General features: G+C 31.9%; 4 protein-coding genes across 5 annotated transcripts; all 4 read left to right on the top strand.

Annotated features, from left to right (window-relative positions):
- Positions 1-7,766: 7,766 nt before the first annotated feature.
- Positions 7,767-11,193, top strand: LOC106391020 (UDP-glucuronate:xylan alpha-glucuronosyltransferase 1). Of its 2 annotated transcripts, none has more exons than XM_013831587.3 (5): positions 7,767-7,967; positions 8,054-8,290; positions 8,493-9,112; positions 9,583-10,355; positions 10,752-11,193. In XM_013831587.3, the coding sequence occupies exons 1-5, from the start codon at positions 7,891-7,893 to the stop codon at positions 11,028-11,030; spliced, it is 1,986 nt and encodes a 661-aa protein (XP_013687041.2). In that variant the 5' UTR covers positions 7,767-7,890; the 3' UTR covers positions 11,031-11,193. The 2 variants fall into 2 exon arrangements, with proteins under 2 accessions (XP_013687041.2, XP_013687042.2); XM_013831588.3 differs by having other exon boundaries at positions 7,772-7,967; positions 8,057-8,290.
- Positions 11,194-12,461: 1,268 nt separating this feature from the next.
- On the top strand, positions 12,462-16,878 carry LOC106393501 (agamous-like MADS-box protein AGL103). The gene is given in 2 exon segments (XM_048744542.1): positions 12,462-15,580; positions 15,582-16,878. Coding segments are annotated over 2 exon segments (1,038 nt in total). The 5' UTR covers positions 12,462-15,499; the 3' UTR covers positions 16,539-16,878.
- A 405-nt stretch (positions 16,879-17,283) lies between these two features.
- Positions 17,284-20,355, top strand: LOC106390289 (zinc finger CCCH domain-containing protein 38). The gene is made up of 5 exons (XM_022695185.2): positions 17,284-17,336; positions 17,412-17,498; positions 17,869-18,191; positions 18,275-19,964; positions 20,052-20,355. Exons 3-5 carry the CDS (start codon positions 17,917-17,919, stop codon positions 20,079-20,081), a joined length of 1,995 nt encoding a protein of 664 aa, XP_022550906.2. The 5' UTR covers positions 17,284-17,336; positions 17,412-17,498; positions 17,869-17,916; the 3' UTR covers positions 20,082-20,355.
- Positions 20,356-20,532: 177 nt separating this feature from the next.
- LOC106391296 (uracil-DNA glycosylase, mitochondrial) lies at positions 20,533-22,492 on the top strand. The gene is made up of 7 exons (XM_013831912.3): positions 20,533-20,858; positions 20,937-21,157; positions 21,241-21,399; positions 21,488-21,518; positions 21,603-21,738; positions 21,818-21,901; positions 22,077-22,492. Exons 1-7 carry the CDS (start codon positions 20,606-20,608, stop codon positions 22,141-22,143), a joined length of 951 nt encoding a protein of 316 aa, XP_013687366.1. The 5' UTR covers positions 20,533-20,605; the 3' UTR covers positions 22,144-22,492.
- The last annotated feature ends 273 nt before the right edge of the window (positions 22,493-22,765 follow it).

The raw sequence follows: 22,765 nt of genomic DNA on the forward strand, positions 1-22,765 counted from the left end.
ATGTCTATATTATTGTATATTTTTTTTTGCATGTGTTTTATGTTAGGATTTGAAAAAATGTATAATAATGTTTATGGTTGTTAAGATGTTTGGGCATGGAGAAAATACGTTTTAGCTCTTATTGGTAGTGTCTTAGATTTGCTTTGGAACTAATATGTGTTAGTGTTGTTTGCTTTACAAAATGATCTGTGCGAGGAAATGATTACCACAGGTCAACCGCATGAAAAATTAGATGTGGTGTGAGTGAGGTTGTATGCTTTCAAATTAATATGTGTTAATTTTGTTTAATCCTTACATAATAGTAGAAAAGAATCAATAAGTTTTAAATAACTAAATAGGGGTAAACGAAACATTTAACATTTTTCTTAATTAGTGTGAAAAAATTAGAACGACATCTAATCTGAAAAAAGTTGAATATTATATAATACTGGTGTAGTTTTTTATGTGTGTGTACAGTTTCAATTAGAAAAAATGGTCGGCTAATATATATTATAACAACTCCGTGAGCTTTCATTTTGTGGTTGTTTAATTGTTTTGTTAAAATAATTTAGTTTAATGGCTAACTGTTAATATTTTAATGGAGTTAATAAATAAAATACTTTTTTACAGTGATATTAAAAAACATAAGTATTATAAATATGTTAAATGAGATGGAGAGAGATGACCTACGTTTCAGAGATTTGGAAGAAGCTCAGACGTTTCCAAGCGCCACAAAAAGAAGGAGAGAGACGACTTACGTTTCTTTACTTCATTAGATTTAGGGTTATCGAGGTTGGGCCGACGGGCCGCATACATAATCAGAAAATAGTAGCCCAAAACACTATAGATATTCCCCTAACGATAAAAGCCCAACAAATTTTCAGATTAAATGAAGTGCTGCGTTTAATACAGCTGGGACACGTGTTGACATGTCAGGCATCGATTTTCCACGTGGCAAAGCAGGAGTGAGGCGAACATATTTTTTATATATATAGATATTAAACCTATGCACATCACCTCGGTTAAAAGATCTCACAAAAAGTTTATACAAATTTTTGGCATGGGTAATCATACTATGTTGGCAGAATTGAGTCTTCTCAAACCTTTATTTCCAATTCGTGTTAAACTTATCTGCAAGGGGAAGACAAAAGTTGGATCAAGGTTCCAGAAATCCGAACTAATAATAGGAGATGAGAAAGTGACTAACATCAGAGTAAACTAATTCTTAGTAAAGTAATTGAGTTCAAATATTTACATATCAGAGTAAACTAATTCTTAAAGCCAGTAGATATATTGATATATCAGTTCGTTTAGTGAATTTGGTAAGTAGGTATGTTTAGTTTAGCAAACTAATTCTTAATTATTTCTATCTATAGGATCACAAACCATCAATTCTGAAGACCCTTTTCGCGGCATTTTGGTTTTATCAGTTTTTTATTTGTTTCCTTATAATTTGTTTTTTCGTATTTTATTTTTCTATTACATATGTTTTTTTAAAAATTATAATCATAATTTTTATTATGAAAACAATAATCTTATTTCCTATGTTTTGTTTTGTCTTAAATTCATAATAAATTAATATAAGTTATTTCATACTATTATATATATTTTACATAAATATATTTAATTTACACATAACCAATTACACAAGTTTTTTCAAAAAAGAAACAATTAAGCTTACATTATATATACATGCACACTTCCGTTCGATATATATCATTAGATCCAATAGTTGTGCCTATAATTTTAAAATTTCTAATATCAATAGATTAAAAAATCTCTTTTAGTCACTCACCCCGCGCCACTCACCCCGCGCAGGGCGCGAGTAATCACCTAGTACATATTTATTATTCAATTTTTTGATACATCTCAAAATGTATGATTTTAACATATGTTATATTTTATTAAAGTCTGCTATATAATCTATATTATTAAAATAGAAGTACCCATTTGAAAATGTTCTTACTTCATTAATTAAACTCCTTTTTTTTTGCTTGTCTTTTTCAGTTGCATTTATGAAATATCCTAAAACGAATAAAACTGCCTAATTTATTACTTGTCTTTTCAGTTACATTAATTAAATATGATTAAATAAATTAAACTTCCTATTTTATTGTTTGTCTTTTTCAGTTACCTTAATGAAATATCCTTAAAAAAATTTGGACATAATGTCATTTAATCAACCAAAAAAACTCATGGGTTATTCTTACGTGCATAATTTTAATAAAGGAGATTTTTAAAAACGTGCATCATTAGAATGTTACCTAAAACATGCAACACTAATATATAACATGCATCAATAAAACTAGAATTTGACTCACACAATTGTACGGATATTATTTTCAGCTGATTAAATTTAAAAATAATTATTTATTCAAAAAATATTTAAGAATGGCTATGTTTTTAAAAATTATATGGTATTATTTGCTCATAACTCATTTGTCATTTGATAAATTGCTAGAAAGAAAATTTTAACATAATATAACTAAGTTGTCATTTGCAAAATTTATGGTTTTTATTTATATTTTTTATTATTTAATTATAATATTTTCATTTTATATTGAAAGATAAATGAATTTTCTTTCAAATAATATTTTTGTAAATGTATTTTTTTAAAAATAATCAATTAAAATTGTTATTATCATTGAATATCCTTATTTTTGACATAATTTGAGTTTTCGTTTACATCAAAACTTATCATATTTTAGGATAATTTTAATTTAAAATGTAATTTTCATATTTTTCAAACAAATTCTAAAAATATTTTTTAAATATTTTGTTATAATTGTTAAAAAATATTGAGTTGCATTTCAAATAAAAAGGTAAAGATATTAAAAATATTCTAATTAAAATATGTAAAATTTAATATAGTTTTAAGGAAATGGTCAAAATAAAAAAAATTACACATAAAATAATCATGATTTTTGTTAACTGGGCGGATCATTATTTATATGATATCATACACGAAAGAAAAATTTCTGTTTTTAAAATTATCTAATTAACTTTATACTCATTTTTTATATTTTTTATATGATATCACACATTCGTAAAAAAAATAGATAGTTTAAGATTCAAAAAAAAATATTTACTTAAGGAATATAATATGAACGAATATTATAAATACATCATTTAATAAAATAAATAATTAAAAATTGAAAATTCATATCCGCGCGGGCCAGGGTCTAGTTAAACTATTAAGAATGGGGTATCTCTTCCAGATTTCATCTACGAGATTATTCAAGTAGTACTTGTACCATTGTTTGCTTAACATAGAGGACGGGATAACTACGAAAACACGACCGAGATGGATAAATAAAAGATGTATATTTTTCTGCAAAGTAGAAGTATTGCATGCTTTGATGAATCACAAAACTGATTTACAAAGGTAATGCTCCAAAAGTTCAAAATGAGTTCATTCAAGAAAATGGAATATTGTTTAGTGTTGGCGCTGTCCTAAGGAAAATACGTACTCTGTTCTTTCTGTTAGTTAGTCTTCTATGTGTGCTATCAAATTCATACACTTCGGTGGCTTGTCTGTTTTCATCATATTTCTTTGGTTGTTCACTATAGTAATTGTGATATAAATATATGTTGATTTGATATAAATATATGTTTTCTTAAATTATTGGACCGTTTTGATTCAGTTAAGTGTCGTATTAAACGATCAAAATTTATATAGTCTAATGATATGAGTCGTTGTTTGTATTAGCAAGTTGGATCCAAACGCCGTATAATGCATATGTTGTTGAAAAAATCATTGATGAGCCAACTTTTTCGATAGTAAATTGATGTTTTGTGTGTTTCAAACTTCTGGAAGTTAAACAACGAAATTTTTGATCCTGGTTAGTATATGAACAACTCTAAAATATGCTTCCTTCTTATATTAAAAGAGGAGCATTCCTATAAATTAACCTTGCAGTCATGTGTTATTAACCAAAATGTTATTTTCTACGTGTTATCACAAGAGCTCTTCTCACATTCTTTAACTAAAAGTTTTTTTTTACTAGAATAATTACATGTATTGCCATTGTTATAAACCTACCTTATTAGAAATTTGTAATCATTAGTTGTATCAACGATTTTTTTATCATGGTTATGTTTGTATATTAAACTTAGATAGAACATGTTTACAATGTCCATATAAGCCGCCTTGATATAAACTAAATTATATAGTTATATATTTTTATAAATATATACAAAATAATTATATTATATAGTTGATATAGCTGTACTATATAGCAAAAAAAAATAACTATATAATAGTTATATAAATATATATGCAAAACATTAATATTATATAGTTGATATGATCATATTGTCTATAAAAATAATTATATATTTTTTTAACACTCATTTATTATGATCTTACAATTACAAAAAAAATAATTATATTATGTATATAAATATATACAAAATAATTATATTATATAATTGATATGGTCGTACTGTAAATCATAAGAGTTCTTTATATCAATTTAAATTAAAGGTTGGCCCAATCATATATGTAAATGGTATATTAAATCTTCACGTATATAACCTTGGAAAACTATTGGCCATTTGGTAATATTTCATAACCAATTTTCATAAATACATTTTGCCTAAATTATAGTGATTAATTTATGAGCAATAATGAGACGTAAATTAGCATTGCCATATATGGACTTTTAATTTGAACCTCCTATAATTTTGTATATTCGTTAAGGAATATATATGACACATTGAATACTAATTATTAATTAAGAGTGAGGCATGATACCACTGTATCTTTATCATAACTAAATTAGGAATTTGAAATTTTATTAATTTATAGAGACATTAATTTACAAAAAAATTCTTATTTAGATTTTTTATTTTATGATATATTTATTCTAAGATAGGAAAAATATTTGATTTCAGTGTATAGACATTAATGTTATTTTTTGAAATTTGACATTTATATTAATTTTATTATATTATTTGGTGTATATAATATATATTATATAGAACTTAAATGTGGTTTTAAATATAATATTACTAAATTTCATCAAAAATATATTAAGTGTTAAGAAAATATAAAGATAATTCCATTGTTAATATAAAACAAATAATATAATAATATGTTCTTACTTATATAAAATATGTATACATATAACTTATTAATTTACAATTTTATTGGGACCATATATTTACATAGAATTTCATTTTCTAAAAAATTATTATCTTATTATTTTATCGATTTGTGTCAAATTTTGAACCGGCCTAAATTGGGACCGAAAAAATTTATTAATTTATAAAGATTATTAATTTATCGATTATTAATTTATAGAAGTTCTACTGTACATGTATTATAATTTTTAAAAAATTTATATTGTATTGTAAAATTAAATTATATCACACATATTTATTATTATATAACATAAATATTTTCATACATTATTTCATCATGCACAAGTCATTATCAAATCTTTACATTTTTATCGGATTATACTATATTCTTTTTAATGTTGACAAAAAAATACTATATTCTTTTTAAAAGAGTTGTGGTCAATTCATTATATACGTTTTAAACGAGTTACATCAATTGAATCCTTGTGTTCTTAACTTTATCGAATCTTTAAATTATTTTTCTTTTCACTACTGAATTTGCGTGATCAGTGGCTGTATGTAAAATAAGTTTAAGAATGAAATCTTTTTATTTACAGCAAATTACGTGATCAATAGGGTATATGGTCTGTTAAGGTAATTTGGGCGATAATCTTGGAGCGCAAGTTTTGGTTAATGAATTTGTGAATGTTTTATATAATTAATCACATACGACTTTATCATTTGAAATCTAATCCTTCCTCATCGTATATATAAATAGGTTGTTTTGATCACATCTACTCATCACATTCTTTTTCCCAAACCTTTATTACAAATTCGATCTCGCAAGCAAAATATTTATGGTGGGTCTCAACTCATTATATAACATGTAATCTTGTGACTATGACTTTTACATTTCTAATATCTATAGATTAAAAGTTATAATCTCTTTTAATCCATTCACTCTGACAGGGCGCGGGTATCACCTAGTTAACTTGTAATCTATCACTATCAGTATATTATCTTGGAAATATTAAGATTTAATACGGAGCCACATAAAGAAAAAATAAACTATTTGGTGAAATTGTAGGCCCTTGGAGAGGAAAGACGTAAAACATACGAAAATACATTTCCTTCGCTTCGCTTCCAATACAAATATACAATGTCGCTTGTCAACAACACGTTCATCCGAACGTACGTAGATGTGTATGTGCCTAATATTAATACAGTATGAAGTTATGAACACAAATGAAGAAACACCATTTTTAAGATTCGAATAAAAGATTGTATTATATAATAATATCATGAATCATACGTAGCGATGGGTGCAAGGCTCCTATCAAAAACATTTCTTGCACTTTCAACTCCCCATCTTCTTCTATGTGTTCAGGTTCAGCTATCCCTTCAGTCCTCTGATTGACACATGTCCCTCCCTATCTTTGTCTTTCCAAGTTTTAATGAAGCTTAGAAGTTAATTAATAAGACTATTTAATCTCATACATACCATTTTCCGATTTAATCAATTACTTTATCATGTCCATCATCTAGGTCATATACTTGTTATTCACATATACGACATTCTCTAAACTTTATGCGTCAAATGTATCTCCATCGGCCAAAAAGACGTGACAGTCTACCGCAAAGAAAATCTTATTATGTTCATATGAATCTAGTCATCAATTCCTCATTGACCAAGTTCCTTTTCTTATATTTTATTTGCTTTTGCCAACGACCAAGAAGTTAGATTTTTCGTTTTTATCTAGCTAAGATATTCATACATTATTCATAAGTTGTCAGAATATAATATAAGCTTACACTGATTAAGCGGTAGTTGTTCCTACACTAATCTCAGTTAGTTAAGCCACATAATCAAGATTAGTATATATTGTGATTAAATCAATAAATAAATACAAATTCAAAACACTAGAAGGTTTGGTGGAAGCAGTTCTTGAAAGGACCTCTGAACCTTGCAAGCCATGAATCAATGTATTATTGTGCTAGCTGTCTTCTTGTGTTACCTTATCTTCACCTTACTTTGTCACCAAGGCTTAACAACACGTTATGTATCATTTTTAGTATTATCAGTTTTTGTTTGTTAATGGTAACGGTTGCTTTGTTATTAGAATACGTCATTAATATGTTTTGATTTTTTTTGAATTATCATTAATATGTTTTGATTATGTTTCAAATAGTCGAAACCAGAAAATTTTAAACTTAAAACAATTGTTTTATTTATATGTCTAGTGTTAACAGTAATCACGACTCCACGTTCTCAAAATGAAGAAAATAAACAATGACTTACCTTTCAGGTTTATTTTTGCTTAATTAAATGATGTATGTGGCCTTGATACATTTTAAAATTATTTTTTAATGTATCTTATTTTGTTTAAATCATTATTATTTTGAAAATATGTTTTTGTGTTCTTTACAAAGAAATGATTAAAGTTTGGTGGACATATATCAATCCAAGAAAGTTTCAAACTGAGAATGGAATTTCAATCAAAGCGTGCAATATTATCCATAATGGAAAATGTTATCCATAATATTTCAATCAAAGCGTGCAATATATATATAGTGATATATACATCAACAGATTAGCTTATAATTAAGTGCTTTACAATGCATATTGGACTTTACTGAAAATCATGTTATATATACACAATTTAAAACATATAAATTAAAAATATTTTAGTAGAAAAGGTGGGTGTGCAATATGCATTTTCTTATCTCCACAAAAACAAAAATATTGAAATATATAATATAAGAAGATTAAAAGAGACGTTATGTCTCACCTATATTGCCCTCTCCTCTCCCTTGTCCAATTCTAGTGTTTCTATCCACCAATTTTATATGGCAAGTCCCCCCGCCGCTACTGCAGCCACGGCCGCAACCGGCGGAGACTCTAGGCGTCGCCTCTCCGCTTCCATGTAAGCACATATTACTCTCACTAAGCATACAATATACAAAATAAATGTCAAAAGGTTTGTATGTGTGTGTTGTTTTAACTTTTAAGCAGTGAAGCAATATGCAAGAGAAGATTCCGGAGAAACAGCAAAGGCGGTGGCAGACCGGATATGGTGAAACCTTTTAATGTCATCAATTTTCCGACAGGAGACAAAAACAGTAATTGTTGTTGCAGCAAGTTTCAGATCGTAAAGATTATTTTGTTTATCCTTCTATTGGCTACTCTCTTCACCATCATCTATTCCCCTGAAGTTTATCATCATTCCCTTTCCCACTCTTCTTCTAGGTAAACTCTTTTATATAACAATATTGACCTCATATTGTTCAATACAATTTTAATATCTTTTGAAATATAATTTTTCAATTTATCACTTTTCTTCTTCTATGACTTTCCTTTAGTGATTCAAGTGCCGGTTATATTTTTTATTTCTTCAAAACCATAGAAGTTTTGGTTTGTGTATATTAATACGACCATGTGTGGAAATTAGATGGATATGGAGAAGACAAGATTCAAGATATGTTTCAGACCTGGACATAAATTGGGACGATGTGACCAAAACCCTTGAGAGCGTCCAAGAAGGCCATACGATCGGTGTCTTGAATTTCGATTCGAACGAGATCCAACGGTGGAGAGAGTTAGCCAAGACTAAAGAAAACGAGGATGAGGAAAACGTTGTCGTACTGGAGCTGGACTATGCAGATAAGAACGTGACTTGGGACGCACTCTACCCAGAGTGGATCGATGAGGAGCAAGAAACAGAGGTTCCTGTTTGTCCTGATCTCCCAAAGATCAAAGTACCTACAAGAAGACTCGATCTGATCGTCGTGAAGCTTCCTTGTCGGAACGAAGGGAACTGGTCAAGAGACGTCGGGAGGTTGCATCTGCAGCTGGCGGCAGCGACGGTGGCCGCTTCGGCAAAAGGGTTTTTCAGAGGTCACGTGTTGTTTGTCTCTAGATGCTTTCCGATTCCGAATCTGTTTCGGTGTAAGGATCTTGTGTCTCGGAGAGGCGATGTTTGGTTATATAAACCTAATCTTGATACCTTGAGAGACAAGCTTCAGCTTCCTATAGGTTCTTGTGAGCTCTCTCTTCCCCTCGGCATCAAAGGTGAAACAAATATTCCCTAACTTGTTTCAATTTGAATATAGATGATGTTAAGCAGAGCCGGATTTGATATTTAGGTGGCATAAACATTTTTAGGTCAATCAAAATTTGATAACTTGGGATTTAAGCTACTTTTAATCCCTCCATATTTAAAAGATTAATGTTCTAGGTTTTTTTGTTGTATTTGAAAGATTGATATTTTAGCTATTAATTACTTTAAAGCTAAAAGATTCATGTAAATTTTAGTGGTTAAATTTTATTAGGAAACACATAAAACTTTAAAACTAATTAAAAGTAAAACTACAATGTAATAGATACAAGTAAGTATTTAATTTTTTTTAATACGTATGAACAACCTTAAACATCAATCTTTTTGTATACAAAGGGAGTAGCTCTTTAACATTTGTTATGTTTCATCCGACTGTGCTCGGTCATGATCATAAGTTTTAAGTGTTCTTCCGTGGATTCTACAGAGAGACCAAGTTTAGGAAACCCTAAAAGAGAAGCCTACGCTACCATCCTTCATTCAGCTCATGTTTACGTCTGTGGAGCAATTGCTGCGGCTCAGAGCATAAGACAGTCCGGTTCAACAAGAGACCTCGTGATCCTGGTCGATGACAACATCAGCGGTTACCACCGGAGTGGACTCGAAGCTGCGGGGTGGCAAATCAGGACGATACAGAGGATTCGAAACCCTAAAGCAGAGAAAGATGCTTACAACGAGTGGAACTACAGCAAATTCCGACTATGGCAACTCACTGATTACGACAAGATCATCTTCATCGACGCTGATCTCTTAATCCTGAGAAACATCGACTTCTTGTTCTCGATGCCTGAGATCTCAGCGACAGGAAACAATGGAACCCTATTCAACTCGGGAGTTATGGTGATCGAGCCTTGCAACTGTACGTTTGAGCTTTTGATGGAACATATAAATGAGATTGAGTCGTACAACGGTGGAGATCAGGGTTACTTAAACGAGGTCTTCACATGGTGGCATCGGATTCCGAAACACATGAATTTCTTGAAGCATTTTTGGGTTGGGGATGAAGATGACGTGAGGCGCAAGAAAACGGAATTGTTTGGAGCAGAGCCTCCGATTCTTTATGTTCTTCATTACTTGGGAATGAAACCGTGGCTATGTTACCGTGACTATGACTGTAACTTCAACTCCGACATATTCGTTGAGTTCGCGACGGATATTGCTCACCGACGATGGTGGATGGTCCACGACGCAATGCCAAAGGTATGATGCTACCTCTTTTTCTTAAACCCTAATTCTAAGACATGAACACATCATTTTTCTTAGGTAGATGTTAGCATGTGTGTCATAGGGCAAAAACGGAAAAAATGTAAAAGTTCTATGGCATCATCAGAATATTTTCCACTACAAAATCACTTTTTTTTTAATGACTAAGAGGTTCTGGACACGTAGATCCGGTCAAAATCTAAATCATTTTAAATTTATTTTATTTTGAAAATGAAATATTTTTCAATGGAACTTGAATCCTAAAACACATACTAGTAAATCTATAAGTTTTTTTTTAATGTTTTAAAATATGTTAATATTGTTTTTTTTTTTGAAAAAGGCTTTCATATGTTAATATTGTTTTAACGATAAATATTTGATGTTGTTTTGTAGGAGCTTCACCAATTCTGTTACTTGCGATCCAAGCAAAAGGCACAGCTGGAATATGATCGCCGGCAAGCCGAGGCCGCAAACTACACCGACGGCCACTGGAAAATAAGAGTAAAGGACCCAAGATTCAAGACTTGTATTGATAAATTGTGTAACTGGAAAAGCATGTTGAGGCATTGGGGAGAATCAAATTCAAATTGGACGGACGACGAGTCTTTTGTACCTACCCCACCGGCTATCACCGCCGTCCGGAGATCCTCGCTTCCCGGCCATAACTTGTGACGTGATACATGCGTACCCAATTACATATTAATGAATTTCATAAGTGTTTTTCTTTTCCTGTGAGATTAGGTAAATATCAGATGTATAACTAATTTTTTATATCTCTCTATTGGAATAAAATGTTATCACTACTATTTAAAACAGAAGATCATTTTTTGAGGTGTTTTCTGTTTCAACAGTATTTACAATTCCTTGCCACTCGCATATTGATTTCTTGGTTCTGACGGATTTTCACCTTGAATCCTAGGAGTACATAACAACCTAATTAACCCATACATAATTTTTAAACGATTTTTACATATGTTTTCAAAATTATTATATTTTGGGTATATCATAGTATACACTAACAATAAATTTTTTAAAAAGGTACCTTAGTATATCATTTTCCTTTTTTAAATCAAACAAAAATTTCACATGTTTATATTGTAATTGTATTTTACTATTAATTTCAATATATAGTAAATAATATTAAACACTCTAATATCTTTAGCAAAGATTTTTACATGTCTTTTCAAATTAAAATATTTTTAGTAAACAGTGTTTTGTTTTTCATCAATTATCTTTAACAAAATAGAATTTATTATTTGTTTACAAGATACTTTTATACACTAACAATATTTTTTGAATAATCGACTTAACTGAATTGTAACAAAATAGAATTTTTCTTCGTTTACAAAATATTCTTATACACTAACACTATTTTTGAATAATCTAACTAACTAATTTGTAACAAATTTAAGTATTTAACCCATTTCAGTTATCATACACGATTTTATCTTTAATTTTTAAAAATATTTGCAAATTGTATGATGATATCCCTATAAATAACTTGTGCTTTCATTTTAAAATAGCCAAATATAACAAAATATAGAACTTCCTTAATTTCGAAATATATAACTTCCATAATTTTGACATGAGAATTAATGAGATTTTGAATATATATAAAAATATATAACTTGCATAATTTCTAGGGAAATTGCCACAAATACAACATTCATAGTACCACTTTTCATGTTTACACTAACCATTTTTAACTTCACTTTTAATAAAGGGTAAAAAACACTTATACTCCTAAGGTTAACTAATCTAGATTTAGGGTTTAGAGTTGAAGAGGAGAGTAGAGTTTTTGGAATGTGAAATTTAGGTTTCTAATAAATATATAAATAAATACCTAAAAAAATAAAATTTATTTTGAAAATATAGTTTCAAACATAATTTTTGATTTTCAAAAAGAAATTTTGAAAAAAAAAATTCAAAAAAAATTATAAAAAAGTTCAAATTTGAAAAAATATAATTCGAAAACATAATTTTTTTCATTTTTTATTTTTTAGTTATTTAAATAATGATTTATTATATATATATATATAACAAGGGCATAAGAGTATTTTGCTACTTAATAAAGAATATATTTTTGAAAATGTTCATTTAGTGGTGGTAAAGATGAAAAGTGGTATCATGAAAATGGTAAACATGAAATTTTCCGTAATTTCTAAGAATATATTCATATGAATAACTTGTGCAACACTAAATATTATTAACTTTATGATTTTAAAAACAGATTATGATCTATAAAATATTGCAAATTTTTGATTAAGTTACCTATTGATATATATATATGTAGATATGAATTTCAAGATTATAAACTGAAATAATCCAAAGTATATGGAAAATTTTAAAGTTTAAGAAGATATCATATCTACAATACATATCAACTTACATATTTTCTACATGAATTTTGCAAGGATTACTGTTTGACCTTCTAAATTATTTGGCATACACTATTATTTCCTTTTTAAGAAAATTTAAAATACAAAAAGTAACCAAAACACAAATAAAAAGGTAGCCGAATCCCAAAAATCTTTTTTTTTAACTGTATATAATCTCTATTATTATTAACATTAGAAAAATTAATAACCCTTAAACTAAGTCCACTAATTGTTAATAAATTTACCAACCATATCAAATATATAAAAATTTAAAATATAAATCAAATTAATAAAATATTTTTAAAGCTTTTAATATATAATAAATTATTATGTTTAAAAAATTGTGTTAGTTTTACAATAAAAACCCAATAATGATAAATAAAATTAATTGGGTTTATAATCTTATCATTCTTTAGACTATGATATATATAAGATAGAGGAAATTCAATTTCATTTTAAAATCGACAATTCATATCATTATTACACTTTCATTAGTGAAAGTGTTTTCTATATTTTAAAATACAAATACTAATTAAATAGACATATCATCTTTAAATTTTTTTTTAACATATTACAGAAAAATTAAATAAGCCACACACTTTTGACTGAGAAGATATACTATAACAAAGGTTATAGACATCTAAACGCAAATGTTAAAATTCTAATAAAAAATTGTTGTTACTATAAAACCGAAATAATTAATCATGCGCTTTTAAAGCGCGGATCAAAACCTAGTTATTTTTTCTTTTTGTAGTTTAGCAACATGATTAAAATTAAACACATGTCTTATTTACGTCCCACTTTATGCGATTATTTATTTAAATTATTCATTCGAAAGTTAATTAATCAGTACTATTAAAAGAGAATGAGTTTAAATAAATCTACTTATAAAATGTTGTTTGGACCTTTTCATTAACTAATAATATTTTGGTCTTACTTTGATTTTGATTTGGACAAACAATATGTTACCTTAAATTTCTATAACAATCATTTAGTCAAAGCTTTTATTTATTGGACCTATATTTTTTTGTAAACGAAAAAGATTATACCATATATATACGACCACATAAATTTGGTTCACCAAAATATAATATCACATACACTTTATTATACTCTTCTCTAAATATATCTCATTAACTTAATAATTAAGATAAGTTTAAAAATTATATATTATGTTAATTTTATTTTATTGATATATAACAATTTAGTATTTAAGATAAGTTTAAAATTATCAAAACCCCAACAAATCTTTTTTTTACCGCTCAACAAAAAACCTACAAATCTATACTATTAAATTAGCCAAAAACCTCTCAAATAAATCTTAAGTTTCACCAACGGAACAAATGTAACTTTTATAAAATGCACAAAAATATAGTGAAAGGTTAGATTTGGGCATTCGGGTCTTCCGGTCAAATATAAATCGGTTTCTTTCAGGTCCAAGTTTTTTGGGTCTTGGACATTTATATCCAACTAGGTATTTGAATTTTTTTTGTTTTTGGTTCAGATTGGTTCTTTTTAGTTCCAGGTCAGTTTGAGTCAATAATTCAAGTATCTGTAAAATTTACTATGTAATTTGGCTACGTAATGAGTCTAGCTCGGTTCGAGTATTTAGGACAAAAATATCTAAATAATCCGAAAAGCCAAAAAAAAATCAAAACACGAAAATACCCAAAATCAAACAAATACGAGAAATAACTAAATATCTAAAAGACCAAAATCTTACCCGAGAACCAAAAATATCCAATATTTTAAATATATTTTTAAAATTTGAAATTTTACCCAAAACCTTAAACTGTAACAGAAACCGTGAATCCAAAATTTACAATAATTTTTTATTCTCAGAACATATATGAATTACTCAAATATACACAATATGAACAAAACATTCTAGGTACTTTGGATACCCAGAGTCCAACAGAGACCTGCATGTCCAAAAAAATCTAATAGGTATTTTTTCCCAATCCCGAACCTCAACCTGTATTTCGTATTGGTTTGGATCGTTTATCAAATTTAGGTAAAATTTTCATACTTAAGAAAGAGTTACATAAGAGTGTATATAAAAAATATTGAATAAACTTATTAGTTAATAATTTTAAACAAATTTATGTATTCGATACGACTTTATAACATAATAATACACAATATACTCAAAATACTATTTCATATCCAACTTCGTATATAACCCACGAAAGCGCGGGTATATTGACAATGTTAGTAAAATTCAAAGTATTTATACCGAAATATAGATTGTAGACTGACTTACTTAATGAAGAACATAAACTAAACGATCACATCACATGTACATCCCATTTTAATGCTATTATTTATTAAAAAGAATAATTCTAAAGCTAATTTAAAATAATAATAGCGTCAGTAAAATTCAAAGTAGTTATACATACAATATAGATTATACATGTATAGTTAGATAAAATAAATTAAGCATAACATCATACTCAAGTTCTCAACGTAGGCGGTTGTTGTGTACTTGTGTAGCATGTATACATTACACACACGATCTGTATGTGTAAGGATTTTCCTAATTATTAAGCCAAAAGAAAAACATTTTCCATATCGAGGTTAAATAAAAGGAAAATCAGATCAAGAAAAGGGAATCGAATCTAACAGATATCATTTAGGATCTTCGACATTGATAACCAAAAATGGAAAATAACTAATGTATCTTCTCTATATATATTAAGAAAATATGTAAACAATAATCACAACTCTTCATTCAATTCACAATCACATGCGCAAAACATAACGATGTCTTCATCTTTGTCGAAAACCACTAAAGTTTCCCAATTTCGACCAACCCTTTTTCAGAAAGCTTCTTCTTTGAAAGCCGCAAGCAAGCTTAGCTAAAAGACAAGTGACTGTCTTCAAGAAAGCTGAGGAGCTTTCAATTCTCTGCGGGGTCGAAGTCTGCGTCATCTGCTACGGATCAGACGGGGAGCTTAGAACATGGCCTAAGGACAGAGAGAAGGTCAAAGACATGGCTCTAAGGTACAGCCAGTTAAGCGAGGTGAAGCGACGCATAAAACAATGGGATCTTGACAAGTTTCTCGAGGAGGTCAACAAGGATCCCAAAAAGAAGAACAAGAAGAAGAAAGTGAAACTTGAATCCAGTTACAAGTATTCAGATTGGGATCCCATGTTTGATAATTGCTCTGTTGAGCAACTCACGGAGCTGATTCAATCCTTGGAACGCAAGCAAACCATAATGCAAGATAGGCTTCGAGCTGTTGTTGAATCTCAGAGACAGAGGAGTATGCGTTACTTGAACATGTCTAATCAAGAACCGACGCAGATGAATCATCTTCAACAGCAACTCCCTAACCAAGCTCAATCTCTGGCTCCCCTTCCAAATTCACTGACGGTGTACCAGTATCCAAACATGGATGATATGTACTCGAGTTTTCTTGGGGGACAAGAAACTGGAAGGAATGAGTTTCTAAGCACGAACATGATACCCTACAACAGCTTCAACAGCAACTGTGTTAATATGTTTCAAAACCAGTTTAACCAGAACTGTTCCAAGGTCGAAGATTACTCTGGCTTTCCTCAAGGAACTGGGATCAACAACATGAACGTGGAAGATTATTCCGGGGCACTTTGGGCGCAAGGAACTAACGGGTTGCAGAACATGGACATGTACGGCTACAACAACAACAGTAACACCAATGGTTTCTCACATCAGCTTGTTCAGTTTCCGGCGCAAAGAGCAGCACCGGCCTGTCAATATGTGGATGGGTCAACACAGAATATCAGACCTCAGTTCCAGTATTCTTCATTTGTTGGTTGATGATGCAATTATCAGTTTTAAAACATTGATTAGTCTTAAAAAAAAAAAAAAAAACATTGATTAGTCTGTGTCCTTTTCAATTATGTCGCTATGTGCCAATGTGCCTTTGTGTCTATTACTATTATCTCCACGAGTGTCTCTTCTCCTCTGCTTTTGCTATTCTGAGCATTCTCTTATGATAAAATAATATTAATGTTTCCTTAAGAAAAACCCTTTTATGGAAGCCTTTTTTGTGACTATCTAGAATTCAAAGATCGGAAGAAACTCAATATAAAAAACACACTTCTTTTTGTTTTGATCAAAAAAAAAAAAAAAAAAAAACACACTTCTTTACTGCGAAAACTAATTCAAAAACTAAAGCTATCAGATCTCTCAATCTCAAAATTCATAAAGTTAGCAACATTTTTTTTATATAGAGATTATAATCTCCTAATCCTATTTAATATATCTAGATAAGATAACTCATAAACATATTATGATTCTATAACTCGGTAGGATTAGGTTAACAATTTGTTTTCAAGTTTTTTTTTTTCTTTCAAGTTTAGTCCAACTAACATAAAGGGATCTATCACTAATCATCATGTTAAAAAAAGAAGAAGAAGGAGAAAGTACAAAGAAGTGTTTAGCTGTTCGGCTAGTTTAAGAAGTAACCAACGACTGAGATCAAAAGAGTTTTAAATCAACGGTTTAGATTAACCAAAGATCTTATTACCTTCAAAGTTTAGCGAAGATTTTTTTTAAAAAATAATTTTATTTTGGTGGAGGCTGCTTCCTATCCTTCTCCTAAAAGAAGAATAAGTAAGACCTAGAAGAACACTCTGAATCAGTTAAACCCGTTGTCTGTCTTTCTAACATCCGTATATTCACGAGCAGTCTCTTACAAATCCTTGAAGCGAAGAAACTCTGGTGTTAGGGTTTATCTCTCTATCCTGTTGGGGAATGGCAAGTAGTCGAATTCAAGTGAGTGCTGTTTCTCTTCTTTTGTCTGATTTTGATTCTATGTTTTATTTCTCGAATCTATTAAGTTCAGTTTAGCGAGTATTTTGGATTCAATCTGGGGGTCAATTCTTATACTGCAACGATTGGGCTTCTTTCACTTAATAATAATTGATAATATTATCAGGATCTTGTCAAGATCAATCTTTTCAATTGCAAGACATGACCGATCCTCTTGGATTAACTGACTCGTATAAACATTTAAGTGTTTCTTTTTTCTGGTCGTGGATTGTATTTGTTGTGAAATGGTTTCACTATTGGAGATCTATACTCTTGAGGCTGTAACTTAAATTTCATATGTAACAACACCAGAAATTTCCCATTGTTTCTGCAGATTATTTGGTGGTAACTAGTAGTTTGCAGCAAGTCGTAGGCGTTGGAAATGAGTGGTTCTGGAAGGAAACATGTTTCCAAATGGGACTCCAAGGAGGAAGACACACATCATCATCCTAGCGTAGATGTAACATCAGGTTCTCATTACCGTGACAAGGATCCACAGCCTGTCCTCTTCAACGCAGACAGTAATGCTAATGCAAGTAGGAGGTCTGTGAATGATCAACACTCCGGTCAAGCTAGGACTAGAAGCAGAGCTTCACAGAATAACGATAACAGTTATTATTTTGAACAAGATGAAACTAGGCAGCAACTTTCACATAGGTTAGTGTTTCGAGTTGTTACAACAAGTAAAAGATTCTTATTTATATTTGTTCTTCACTTCTTACTTTTTTCTTCTTCTAAAGGAGTGATAGTAGAAGTTATAGCAGAAGTAGAAGCCGTAGCAGAAGCCCTGTCTATAGACCAAGACGAGATCACGCAGGATCTTATGACAGACACAAGAAGACCAGAACACGAGATGAATTCAGCAAGAGAGGCGGTGATCAAAGCAGCAGCGATTACGGTTGGGAAGATAAAGCTAGTAGAAAGCCAAGGGAGACGAGATATCACCACTCCAATGATTTCAGAGAAGAGGAGGCTACGATGATGAAAGCTGCAAGGTCATCAGACTATCATGATACTGATTTTCCTGAGGAGGAACATTCAAGAAGGGGGCATTTACATGGTTTATCAGATCCGAGGTTGAGAAGACACAGAGGCGAGCTGACAGGAGAGAAAGAAACGCAACTAAGAGGTGGTGATGGTGAGGGACGGTTCCGCAGGAGCTCGGAGATCCCCTGCAAGTTTTTCGCAGCAGGGAACTGTCGTAATGGCCATCATTGCAGGTTCTCTCATCATCGTGGTGCTGATAGAAAGCAGCCTCAAGAGAACAAGAACAGCTTCTATAGACAGGACAACAACTATCACAGTGGTCATAATAGATGGAACGGTGATGAAAGATTGGATAATGGAAAGCTCAGTAAAGGGACTTGTGAAACTAAGGGTAGTGGCTGGATTGGTGATATGGAGATGTCTCCTGATTGGAACTTTGGTGCTCATAACTTGGAAAAACACATGAAGGAAGCAGAACCTGGTGGTGTTGGCGTTATTGGTCAGAGTTCGAAGTCTCGAGTTGATGATCAGAGGAGCAGTGGTATGTATTCATATGGTGACAACAAACCCATGCTTGAGAAACCTATAGTAGCTGATTCTCATCAGAACTACAACAATGTGGTGAACACTGCTCCGGTTCAAGCATATAATCAGAATTATCATGATGTCTTGCCGTACCAAAACTCGCCAACCCCTGGAGGAACTCAACAACAAGTGATAGCTCCTGCTCCTGCTCCTGCTGCTGCTACAGATTTCTCCTTGAACTTGAGTAAACCAGTGAGCGGAAAAGCTTATCAAGATAATCATCATTCAGTGGAGGAGAAAGCTATTCCGGTCCAGAGTGGTGTCACCAGGGAACAAATAGATCAGATTAGCAACATCTCAGCTACTATAGCGCAGCTTCTTGCAAATGGACGGCCCCTTCCACAGCTTACACAAGCATTGCAGATGCCATCTTCCTTGGCTGTTCAACCAAATCATGCTACCCAGAGTAACACCCCACTTGGGATGAGTGCTGACACTGACGAAGCCCCACTGGTTACTGCATCACAAGTTAGCAATGTCGATGAGATTCAGGTTCTACCGGTAAACCCCAAGGCTTCTAGTAAAGAAGAAGAGTGTAAGAAAGCTGGAGAAGAAGCTGATAACATTGTAGATGAAGATGCTGATGATGGGAGCGATGAAGAAGAAGAAGACAAGAAAGAGATGAAAGACACGAAAGGAATGAGGACGTTCAAGTTTGCGCTTGTTGAGATTGTGAAGGAGCTTCTGAAACCAGCTTGGAAAGAAGGTAAGATGAAGAAAGATGGTTACAAGAACATAGTGAAGAAAGTAGTTGAGAAAGTGACTGGCTCAATGCCAAGTGGAAACGTTCCTCAAACACAGGAGAAGATTGACCATTATCTATCCGCTTCCAAACCGAAGCTTACAAAGCTCGTTCAGGTTCCTTCTTACATATAAATAGGCCTTAACTTATTGCTTTCGAAAACTGTTACTAACCGTTGTTTATGTTTCTATCTTCATTTTCAGGCATATATCAGTAAAGCCAAGAAGACGTAAATTAATTTCATCTCTCGCCATCATCATTAAGCTTGTGTGGAACTGTATTCTTAAAACCTGCTTAGTCTTTTATGGAAGATGAAGTGAGGCTCTGTTGTTGTCACCGTCTTCCAGTTCTGTAGATATATACCGTTAGAGATTTTTGTCCTGAATGTTCCTTTTTCTTTTTCCGACATGGTGGTATGGTCCAGTCTCATAGACCAAGGACTGTGTTCTGTCTTTTTTATAGAAACTTAGACCAGATTTTCGGTAATCCTCATCTCTTTTGTCTCAATGTCGATCTCTCTTTGATCCCTTTGGTTCTTGTTCTTATCAACAAAACTACCAAAGTTGAGAGAACCGGTTTAGATGTAAATGAATCAAATTGAAATGGGAATTATACGATTGGTCTCTTAACCGGTTTAAACCGGCCTGTACCGTCGCTCCCGCCAATTTTAACTCTTCTCCTCTGATTTTTTTTTCTGGGAATTAAAAAAGAAATTGGGATCTCATGTTCGTAGTGAAATTGAAATCTGAAGACGGAGATGGCTTCGTCCACATCTAAAACCCTAATTGACTTTATTCATCCCGCAAAACGCCTCAAAGCTTCCTACTTTCCCGCCGTTTCCGCCGCCAGTTGTTCCCGCGGTTTGTGTTCTGCCTCAAAATCGCCGCCTCGCGTAGTAACCGTTACCAATTCCGTCGCCGACGACTCGTCCCGCTCCGATTTCAACAAATCCGTAGCCACGTCCAAACGCAACCTCGCCGTCTGCTCCGAGAAGGTCGCAAAAGCTAAAGGTTTGATTTTTAAAGCTGGTTTGTGGTTTTCTAGGGTTTTATGATTTAGATTGATTTGGGAACTGGAAACTGTTATAGCTGAAGGAAGCTGCTGCCACGTGCGTTTGAATGAGCTGTTAGTCGAAGAGTCATGGCTTAAAGCTCTCCCTGGAGAATTGCAAAAACCCTACTTCAAGACCCTTTCTGACTTCCTTGAACGTGAGAGTAAAGGCCCTTTGATATATCCGCCGCAGCATTTGGTTTTCAATGCTCTTAATACAACACCTTTCGACCGAGTCAAGGCTGTCATCATCGGGCAGGTACAGACGTTAGTTTCTTTTGAGGAGGTCCTGATTTTTTTGTTGCGCTTTAACAAGTTTTTTTTTTTTTCTGTTTGGTTTAGGATCCGTACCATGGACCTGGTCAAGCTATGGGTTTGTCTTTCTCTGTGCCTGAAGGAGAGAAGCTTCCTTCTAGTCTGTTGAACATATTCAAGGAGCTTCAGAAAGATGTTGGCTGTTCAATCCCGCGTCATGGTGATCTACAGAAATGGGCTGTGCAGGTGAAATGGAGTTTCTATGTTACTTCAATTCTCAGTTTTTACTTGGAGTTAGCTCATGTAAATCACTTCTTGGTTTGATCATTTGTAGGGTGTTTTGCTGTTGAATGCTGTTCTTACAGGTAAATAATATCTCATCGTGTGGTGAGCTTGTAAGTTTTAAAAAGTGCCAAAAGTAATGTCGGTTGTGTTGCCTTGTAATTCAGTAAGGAGTAAGCAGCCGAACTCACATGCAAAGAAAGGATGGGAACAGTTCACTGATGCTGTCATTCAAAGCATTTCGCAGCAGAAGGAAGGTGTTGTCTTTCTCCTCTGGGGAAGATATGCTCAAGAGAAATCCAAGTAGGTTTTGGTTTGGTTTTCTTATTCGTAGTTTATTATTTTGTATGAGACTGCAAAGCTTTCTTATGATCAATTGCAGGTTGATAGATGGGAATAAACATCATATACTCACAGCAGCTCATCCATCTGGTTTGTCTGCGCATAGAGGCTTCTTCAACTGCAGGTTAGCTCACTCCGCTAAACCTCATATTTAATTTCTCATACCTGATCACATGCATAATGGAACCAGTGTTTCTGCGAGACTGAAAGACATTAAATGACTTGCAATTGTCTGCGTAATGTGCTTATGTTGTTGACCCTAGTGCTGAATTTACATTAATACTCAAACCTTTGAACAGACATTTCTCTCAAGCAAACCAGCTACTCGAACAGAGGGGGATTCCTCCCATAGAATGGCAACTTTAATCTCTTAAACCGCCGTGTTGAGAGTTGAGACCAAGACGAAGCATGAGTGTTCTTGGGAAGCCAACCATTTTTTGCAGTCCCTTCTGGTGAACAGAGCTTGAAGCTTTAATCGTTATAATGCTCCTCCTATTTTATCACAGAATCCTAGACGCCTAGGATAGGCTGTTAAAGGTGTATCCGAGTATGTCCAAGTAGCAGTGGGGAGACTGTTTCATTTTGTACTCTTATGAAGAATGGTGTGTATTATATTAGGGGTGCGTGCTACTTGTAGAATTTTCCTTGTTGCTACAATGTATGCACAACTTTAAAAAGTATGGATGGTTAGATTTATTAAAAGTATGGTTTAAGATGTTGAGGTGAATATAAAACCACAGTACATGGAAGCTAGCCAGAAGTTTGAAGATGTTGAGGTGAATATAAAACCACAGTTGAAGTCATCAATGACTGCTTTGAAGATTTTTATGCAACCCCTAAAAAATGAGTCAAATTTAATAATTCCGTGTTAAAATTTATCTACTGGACGAATAAAGTTCACTAAATTTAACACATGGTAAAGAATTATGGGATTTTGCAACGGAATGTTTTTATTTAAAATAAAGTCGTTGGGTGAACAGATTTGAAA

Source organism: Brassica napus, chromosome C1, assembly GCF_020379485.1.
Source record: "Brassica napus cultivar Da-Ae chromosome C1, Da-Ae, whole genome shotgun sequence".
NCBI lineage: Eukaryota > Viridiplantae > Streptophyta > Magnoliopsida > Brassicales > Brassicaceae > Brassica > Brassica napus.